Raw genomic sequence first — 9,980 nt, 5'->3', positions numbered from 1 at the left:
GGTAAGTTATTTGCAATATGACCACCATGCGAGCAGCGCAGGACTGATCGTCGTAGAGATCTTTGGGGGAGGCCTATGTCCAGCAGTGGACGTCTTCCGGGCTGCGATGATGACGATGACCATCATCATCATATTAGCCCGCCTGTTCGGTGCTCGGCTGCTTGCATCCAACGACTTCCAGCGATCTTCACCAGATCGTCGGTCTACCATGTCGGAGGCCTTCTCACGCTGCGTCTCCGGTCTGCGGTCGGTACTCAAAGTCTTTACTGCCCCAACGGTCATCTGTCTTACGAGCTACTTCACTTTCGCAATTCTTCGGGCTATCGGTCGGTCACTTTAGTTCTTCTGAGGATATCTTCATTTCTGATAAGTGCACGCAGAGAAACGACGAGCGTAGCCCATTGCTCTAAAATAAAAACTCGTATCTAAAAATAATATAAATTTCTAAAAACTAGTTCAGTGTAATGTATAGTTCATATCTATTTGATATATAATATTTCAATTGGAAAAATAATAACATATCGTTGATTTGTATTGCTATTACATATTGTACTGCTATATTTTAGATTTATAGCAGGGTCATAATTGTTATTATTTACTTTAAATTGATCTTAATTCAACGGTTGTACACATCGGGGATGTAATTATTGATTCAGGTACATAATTAAGTCTAATCAGCCCAAGGGTAATGAACCAGGTAGTCAAATCATAATCTACATCTACTTTAGATATGAAGATAATATATATATTGATAAAACGTAATACATTTTTTTTTTCAAGACAAAAATAAAAGCAATCTGGGTTTCATCACGTGTCCTACGTATGGTACTTGAGGATTATATATATAATCTACGAGTATCATTCTTCTATTCAATAGTTATATATCACTAGCTGTGCACGTAGTTTCACCCGCATTAAATTCCATTATTGTCGTAAAGTTCCATTAAAATCCGTTTAGTAATTTTTGTGTGTTAGAGTGAAATTGAATATTCAATTTAGACTTCCGGAGAGAATTACAAAAAATCTTATTACCTATAATTACGTATTCATAATTATAGTTAATGCGATTTTTTATGAATTATATATAGACATAATGATGATATTTTACTATTAAACTACGACGCTTAGTCAAAATCTATACTTTTTGTTAATATTATAGGATATATAGGAAGAAGGAGATTTTATTTCTTATAGAGAAGACTTTCTACGTAACTAAATATGTTACGTAGAAAGTGCGGAATGGTTGTGTAATGCACTGATTGAAAACTCATAATTTATATATCCATCGTAGCTCCCGTATGATATTCTTCTGAAGTAGCCAAATATATAATTTGTAAAACAAAGTAATGTGTTATATTAGGTAGAGACTTCTTACGAAGTAGGTAATTATTTATAGTATAATAATATTTTTACCAGGGCAAACCTAGTCTAAAGTCGTCTACATGGGCATCTCTATGTCGCCCATGTGTTTCATCCATCATAAAGCAGATTGATTTATATGCTCTATTTTACTTGAATATTGAAATGACTACAGACGAAGACACCTTATAATTAAATCGTAGAAATGTTGTCGTGGACGTCGTATGATTACGAGGTTCTTCGTGCTGTTGTAGTAAACACGAGTGGGTGTGCAGCATTTTTCCAGTGTATTTAGATAAGAAAATTAATCTAAGTGAAATGGGAAAAAATCGTTTATATAAGCATTTATCACATATTTATTAAATATAGATTTACCTAAAACTATACTAATATTTAGTTACAAAAACATATATGTTAAATAAATAAAAGTAACTAAAAATGTTACTCGTACATATTTTTATGAGTTTATTTACATGTTTGTTCTAACGAAAGTGAATTACAATTAGTTTGTCATTTTAATTCTCGGTGCCTGGTAATGAGATGGTGATAAAGGCAGAATTTTATAACATTTTGCTTATTTAAAAAAACATTTGTAATATTGCATTTTACTTCACAGTAAACATTGATGAAGAATGATGAATTAATGAATTAATGAAGTCTTCACATAATATTAGTATCGGCGAATTGGCTTTTACGAAAGGATTTGAAATATTATAATAACGATAAATATATATAGGAGACTTGAAAGTAATACAACGGAAGTATCTACGGATAATCTAAAGTAATTTATATTAGTATCACAGAACATACAACAAGTTCTCTCTCTCTAATTTTTAAACGAGTTCATGTGATAACAGAAAAATATATAAAATAAATATTTATAAAATTACAGAGATAGCAATATGCTTTATTTAATACTATCTACTTATTACTTTGTAGTAGACTTAACATACCTATAAATTGAATTTAATTTAAATTTTAATAAATAAGCATTTGATGAGCCAATCCAAAATCATCAAGGAGGTACTGCTTATATAAAAACATATTCCAAAATAACTCTAGTATCTAATCATGAGGTGATTTGGTGTCGCTAATCCTGTCCCTGCTTCGGACCATCAGCGGTGGCTGGTTTGACTTGTGCCACCTTCTTTGGACCTACAAATAAATATAAATTTAACCCATATTTCATAGTATTTTATATTATATTTAATAATAAAATGCAAAAGTACATATGACTGTTTATGAACATAAGGATATCCATCATAGGTTATCTTTTATCACACAAAAAGACGGCGTTATTGGTAGCAGCTATTCTGTTAGGGTAAATTATAAATAGTCATCAGCGTGGGCTTAGTCTCACCAATTTCAGTCGCTAAACAGCTTGCTTTATAAGTTACTAGCTGTCCCGGCAAACGTTGTTTTGCCATATAAATTAATAACGCTATATAAAAATAGGGGTTGGTGATAGAAGGGTGAAAATTAGGGTTGTATGTATCATGTAGGTTGGTTGTATGTGTAAAATGTTAGGGTTGTCCAAACCCTTATCACTTAGGAGTATGAAAAATAGATAGTAGCCGATTCTCAAACGCAAAATTGGGCAAACGAAGCGGTGATGAGCTGAGAGTGGGGCAATTTGGTGTCGGTGATCGGAACTTCCGAGGTCAAATGCTGGCCGACTTCATGGAGAAGGAGAACCTCTTTATGATGAACTCCTTCTTCAGGAAGCCGGAACACCGGAAATGGACGTGGATTAGTCCCGATGGTGCCACAAAAAACGAGATAGATTTCATCTTGTCAACGAGAAGACAGATTTTCATTGATGTCTCTGTGATCAATGCCGTCAAAATTGGGATCGTATCGTCCAAACCCGAATTTTTGAGGGAAATTGAGAAGTTCTATGGACAGTTATACACGACAGCCTACTTCGGACGGTAATGGAAGATCTGCCATAGAAATACCCACACCATCCGAAGCGGCGAAGGGCGTAGACACCAACGCCAAACCCGCCAGAGGCAGCTTTCCCCAGCCAAAGGGGACCTCGCAGACGAGGATCCCCAGTTTCAAGACGGGACGGAAAGATCGCGGCAGGAGCGCCACAGCTTCCAATCGCAACCCAAAGGGACGCCCACGTCCCACAGGGAAGGCGAAAGGAAGCTGCTAACACGCCCACACGCAAGAAATGTATCAGAGCCAACATTGTCCAGGTCAACTTATATATATGCTATGGCAGCAACAGCGGTCATAGAAAACCTCTTCCATATATATATATAATATATATATAGACCTTGCTCTGATACAAGAGCCATGGCTCAACAAAGCCACGCCTTTAGGCCTCAATGCCTCAGGTAATATTCTTTTTAATACCACTGGCACTAAACCTAGAGCATGCATTCTTTTTAATAAGAAACTAGATTTTCTGACTGTTCCAGAACTATGTACAGATGACCTAGTGACAGCCTTCGTCAATTTCCCTGGATGCACAGGGTCAAAAGTACTGGTCTGCTCTGCATACCTACCTGGACATGATGTAAACAACAAAATCATCAAAGACCCGACAACCGGCCTACAGCCTGTGGTGGAATACGCCCGTAAGCACAAGGCCGAACTCCTCGTGGGCTGCGATGCAAACGCCCATCACACAAACTGGGGAAGCTCTGACATCAACACCAGAGGTAAGTCACTTGATATATTTTATACTAACCAACTGTCTTCAAATCCTAAATACAGGGTGCACACCGACGTTCGTCACTGCCACAAGACAAGAGGTACTAGATATAACACTCGCGACCGACAAACTGGCCGAATATATCACTCATTGGCATGTCAGCAATGAGAACTCCATGTCTGATCACAAGCACATCAGATTCACAATTGAGGCTGCAACAGACTCAAACCCCATACTCTACAGAAACCCAAAGGCTACAGATTGGCCTAAATACAGAGACAGTCTTACAAGCCTAATTGCGGACCTTCCGAAGAGTATCAAATCTCCTCTAGAACTAGAACTCGCTGTGGACATACTTCTAAGTGGCATAATAAGTGCCTACCAGAACAACTGTCCCATCAAAACCAAAACCGCCAAATGTAAAACACCCTGGTGGAATAAGAGTCTAGAAAAGCTGAGGAAGAAAACTCGCAAATTATCCAACAGGGCTAAAAAACCTTTCGAATGGGCCCAATATAGTAAAGCCCAAACGGAATACTACTGCGAAATTAGGAAAGCCAAAAGAGCATCATGGCGTGCTTTCCGCGAGGAGATAACTCAGACTCCCCAAGGATCCAGATTACACAAAATGCTTGCCAAGGCGCCAAATAACCAAATTGGACTTATGAAAAGGCCCAATGGTACCTATACGACATCAGAGGAAGAAACTCTACAGCTGCTATCTACAACCCACTTCCCTGGTTCGGTTCATATCTCAAGAGATAAGGAGAATCCTCCAAGCTCACATCTACAAAAGCCCAACCATGAGGCGTGGAACAGAGCTGCGAGGATTTTTCGACCAAAACAAATTATATGGGCTATAAAATCTTTCAAGCCATATAAATCATCGGGAGAAGATGGAATTTTCCCGGCCCTGTTACAACAAGGGCTTGACATCCTATCTCCCTATCTGGTAAGAATATTTAGAGCCAGCTTTGCCTGGGGTTTTATACCAGAACCATTAACGAAGGTCAAAGTTACCTACGTACCGAAAACCGGTCGACGAGACTACTCGCAGCCAAAGTCTCACAGACCTATAAGCCTAACCTCTTTCATAATAAAAACCATGGAAAAGGTTCTGGACCAACACATTAGAGCTACAATCCTCGAAAATGCTCCCCTGCACAGGAATCAATATGCCTACCGCAAGGGACATTCCACAGAGACCGCCTTGCTCGATTTCACCGACAAGGTCGAGAAGCCATTTAGGACAAACAAATAGCTCTATGTGCATTTCTCGATATTGAGGGTGCTTTTGATAACACGCCCATAGAGACCATCTCACAGGGACTCATCCGCAAGAAAGTGGATGAAACCACCACTCAATGGATCAAAGCAATGCTCTCAAATCGAACCATTAAAACTACTCTTCACAATAGTACGTTAGAATTCCAACCTACCAAAGGATGCCCTCAAGGAGGCGTTTTATCGCCACTGCTGTGGCTACTAACGGTAGACCAGCTCTTAGATGTTATGACCAAAAACCAATTTGAGGTACAAGGCTACGCAGACGATTTAAAAATCATGGTCAGAGGGTTCTGTAACAACAATATCAGACCGCATCCAAAGAGCACTAGACATCATAGTTAAATGGTGTAAGGAAAATGAATTATCAGTAAATCCTGATAAAACAGTAATTGTTCCGTTTACAAAAACTGGAAGAAACTTGACAAACTTGTCATGCCTAAAGTAAATGGAAGAATATTAGAGTGCTCCAAAGAAGTCAAGTACCTGGGCGTAACCTTCGACCAAAAACTGACATGGAACACACACATAGACAACATAACTCAAAACACGAAAACATCCCTAGGTATAAGCCGACGGATACATGGCCCAGATGGGGAATCAACCCCAAAATTGCCCTATGGCTTTACACAGCAGTGGTGAGACCGCTTACCACCTATGCCTGCGCTATCTGGTGGAGGAAAACCCTCCAATCCACAGCCGCCACCAAGCTAAACAGCCTACAGAGAATTGCTTGTCTGATTATTACAGGAGCCATGAGCACCACGCCGGGAGCAGCTCTAGACGCATTATTGGACTTGACGCCCCTTCCTTTATTCATACAGGAAAAGGCGAAAGCCAATATGCTCAGAATAAGTTCCCAAAGGAGGATATCTTGGCATTCCCTGGCCATAAAAACTATACAAGACTCGATTATGAGTGATCCTATTCTGGGAATGCCTGAAGACAACATGGCACCAGAGTGTAACTTTGTACAATATTACAAAATCGAAATATCTGGAAGAGACGAATGGCAAAATAACCATACACCGTCTCACTCAGAGCATGACCTAGTCTGGTTTACAGACGGGTCCAAAATAGGAGATGATGTAGGATGTGGAATATGTGGTGTAAAACCCAAAATCTGCAACTATATAGGCTTAGGAAAATACGCCTCAATCTTTCAGGCAGAGACTTACGCCTTAATTAGATGTCTGGAAGTAATCCTAAGCCTCAACTACATCAATCAGAACATATACATTTATTCGGACAGTCAAGCTGCTCTACTAGCACTTAACTCGTACGAAATCCGTTCTAAACTTATTAGAAACTGTATCCTGCTACTAAATGAAGTAGGAAGCAGAAATAATATTATTCTGAGATGGGTCCCCGGGCATTCAAATATTGAAGGCAATGAGAATGCCGACCATCTGGCAAAGTTAGGGGCAAAAACCGTCCAACTGGGCCCCGAACCCTTCTGTGGTGTGCCTCGTTGCCTAAAACTGGGACATCTCAAATTAATAACCAAACGAGAAGCACTGAATCACTGGCAAGAAATGCCAGGATTAATACATTCAAAAGACCTTATATATTCTCGACCAAATACTCCAATCGATTACTGCTATTGAGTAAAAACAACATATGCATGATGACTAGGGCCCTCACAGGACACTGCAAATTGAACAAGCATATATAATCTAAGCTAGTATGCACGACTAGTATCTGCAGATTCTGCCAAACTGAAGAGGAAACGCCGCTTCACATCCTATGTGGTTGTAGCCCACTCATGCATAAACGAAATATCTCCTTTGGAAAGTTTACACTCCTTCCCGAGGAGATAAAAACGATCGCTCCTAAGAATATCCTTCAATTCTTGTCCCTGACGGGTCTAGGTAGCGAACTATGAAAAGGGCGAGCACAATAGATCTTTGTAGGTCGCAGTGCTACAGGTGCTACACATCTGACAATAGCCCAAACAACCCAATAAAAAAAAAAAAAATATATACACGACAACACGGGCACCTGTTAACAACACGGCGAAAGACCCTAGAGCCAAATTATATACCGAAGATATCCCGGACGTCAGCCTGTACGAGATTGGTATGGCTCTTAAACAACTTAAAAACAACAAGGCGCCGGGCGATGATGGAGTTACTGCTGAGCTTCTGAGGGCTGGAAGTAGACCTGTTCTACGAATCCTCCAGAAGCTATTCAACTCCGTCATCCTCGAGGGCAAAACGCCTCAAGCATGGCAAAAGGGTGTGATGGTTCTGTTCTTCAAGAAGGGATACAAATCGCTTCTGAAGAATTTCAGACCCATAACACTGCTGAGCCATGTTTATAAGTTGTTTTCGAGAGTCATCACGAATCGTCTCGCGCGCAGGTTTGACGACTTCCAGCCTCCCGAACAAGCCGGGTTCCGAAAAGGCTTCAGTACCATAGACCACATTCATACGCTGCGGCAGGTAATTCAGAAGACCGAAGAATACAACCTGCCACTTTGCTTGGCGTTTGTGGACTATGAAAAAGCCTTTGATTCGATTGAGACGTGGGCTGTGCTACAGTCTCTCCAGCGGTGCCAAATTGACTATCGATATATCGAAGCGTTGAAATGTTTGTATGAAAACGCCACTATGTCAGTTCGCCTCCACGACCAGAATTCGAAGCCTATCCAACTGCAGCGAGGTGTCAGACAAGGCGATGTCATATCGCCAAAGCTGTTTACCGCTGCGTTGGAAGATGTCTTCAAGCTTCTGGACTGGAGCGGGCTGGGCATCAACATTAACGGCGAGTACATCAATCACCTCCGATTTGCCGACTATATCGTGGTCATGGCTGAGACCCTGGAAGACCTTAGCAAAATACTTGAAGACCTCAGTAGAGTCTCACAAGGAGTAGGTCTTAAAATGAACATGTACAAGACGGAAATCATGTCAAACGCCCATGTTGTACCTCTCCCGTAAAAATCGGTGATTCTACACTCGAAATTGTCGATCACTACGTATACTTAGGGCAAACTATCCAGCTAGGTAGATCCAATCTCGAGAAAGAGGTCAACCGTCGAATCCAACTCAGATGGGCAGCGTTCGGGAAGCTCCGATATATCTTTTCGTCCAAATATATCCGCATCATTCCAAGATGATGATAAGACGGAGGTTTACGACCAATGTGTGTTGCCAGTGATGACTTACGGAACAGAGACGTGGTCGCTAACTATGGGCCCCATCAACAAGCTCAGAGTCACTCAGAGGGCAGAGGGCAATGGAGAGGGCTATGCTCGGAGTTACTCTGCGTGATCGAATCAGAAATGAGGAGATCCGCAGAAGAACCAGAGTGACCGACATAGCCCGAAGAATTGCGACTCTAAAGTGGCAATGGGCAGGGCACATAGCTCGTAGGACAGATGGCCGTTGGGGCAGTAAAGTCCTCGAGTGGCGACCACGGACCGGAAGACGCAGCGTGGGAAGGCCTCCAGAAAGGTGGACCGACGATCTGGTCAAGATCGCTGGAAGGCATTGGATGCGAGCAGCGCAGGACCGATCGTCGTGGAAATTTTTGGAAGAGGCCTTTGTCGAGCAGTGGACGTCTTCCTGCTGCTGCGATGATGATGATGATGATGATGAGATACGATGTGATTAGGCTACGAAGTGAAATTACATGCTAAGAGGCATGACATCTTAGTAATGACAATGCTTGTGTGATGTCACGGGTGGCTAATAATGTAATATTGTGATATACGTAGTAGTGCTCATGTGTATAGCGACAGTTACGTAGCTTATTATTATGTGAACTATCAGCATGTTCAGTCATTAAAAATGTCATATAAAAAAATATGCCTTATAAGATCGCCAATGTATGTATTGAAATACCTTTCAATATGTACTTGATTCATTTAATTAGATAAGTAAATAATAATGATTATATATGCAAATTTATCTAATGTCTGATAAGGGAATTTTTATGCTACGGAGGCATGACATCTTAGACAGTAGAGATATTAACGTATGAAGGGTAATCACGAATAATACGTGACGATGTTGTCTGTACTATTTTTTGTCTGTTTTAGTTGATTTTCATCAGGTGGACCTTCACCAATATTTACACAAAAATAAATGAACAGTTGATAAATAATTTGATTGTTATTTTTATGGTACACTAAATTGTTATTTTCATAGTAAACTAATCCTTATTAACATATAAAAAGATATTATGGACAATATGTGACATTTCTTTGTAATTGTAAAGGCAAACAAGAATCATAAAAAAAAAATCCCGACGGGACAACCCAAGATAGATTGTCCTGGCGCCGCAAAATTAGAAGCACCGACCCCACATAAAATAGGACCGCGCTAAGAAGAAAAAGAAGAAGAACGAATGGCAAACAAGTCGATGGCCCACCTAATGGTAAGCGATAACCTTCGCCTATATACGTACATAAACAGAAATATACATCACGATATTATAATATCCTTCATACGTTAGCCATACAGGAAAACTAAGATCTCTTGCGTTTTATCATGTAATTTCACTACCTTATTTATCAAGTGGTCCAATAAAACACAGCTTACAAAACAAGCTACTTGGAGACTGTTATAAGTAAACAAATTAACCCGCAGACAACCTTTTACAAAGTCTTAGTCAGTAAAACATATTTTTTATTCTAAAACCAAGGCTCAAAATAATTGTTATAGTA

At 40.2% G+C, this 9,980-nt stretch overlaps 1 protein-coding gene across 1 annotated transcript; it reads left to right on the top strand.

Annotated features, from left to right (window-relative positions):
- Positions 1–115: 115 nt before the first annotated feature.
- On the top strand, positions 116–5,285 carry LOC131849537 (uncharacterized). The gene is made up of 3 exons (XM_059199624.1): positions 116–326; positions 3,789–4,031; positions 4,087–5,285. Exons 1-3 carry the CDS (start codon positions 116–118, stop codon positions 5,283–5,285), a joined length of 1,653 nt encoding a protein of 550 aa, XP_059055607.1.
- Positions 5,286–9,980: the final 4,695 nt, after the last annotated feature.

The sequence above is a fragment of the Achroia grisella genome, unplaced genomic scaffold (genome assembly GCF_030625045.1).
Source record: "Achroia grisella isolate CSIRO2021 unplaced genomic scaffold, CSIRO_AGI_Agris_v1 utg642, whole genome shotgun sequence".
In the NCBI taxonomy this organism is placed as follows: Eukaryota; Metazoa; Arthropoda; class Insecta; order Lepidoptera; family Pyralidae; genus Achroia; species Achroia grisella.
Note: the sequence above shows the minus strand (reverse complement) of the source record. Positions and strands in the feature narration are given on the sequence as shown.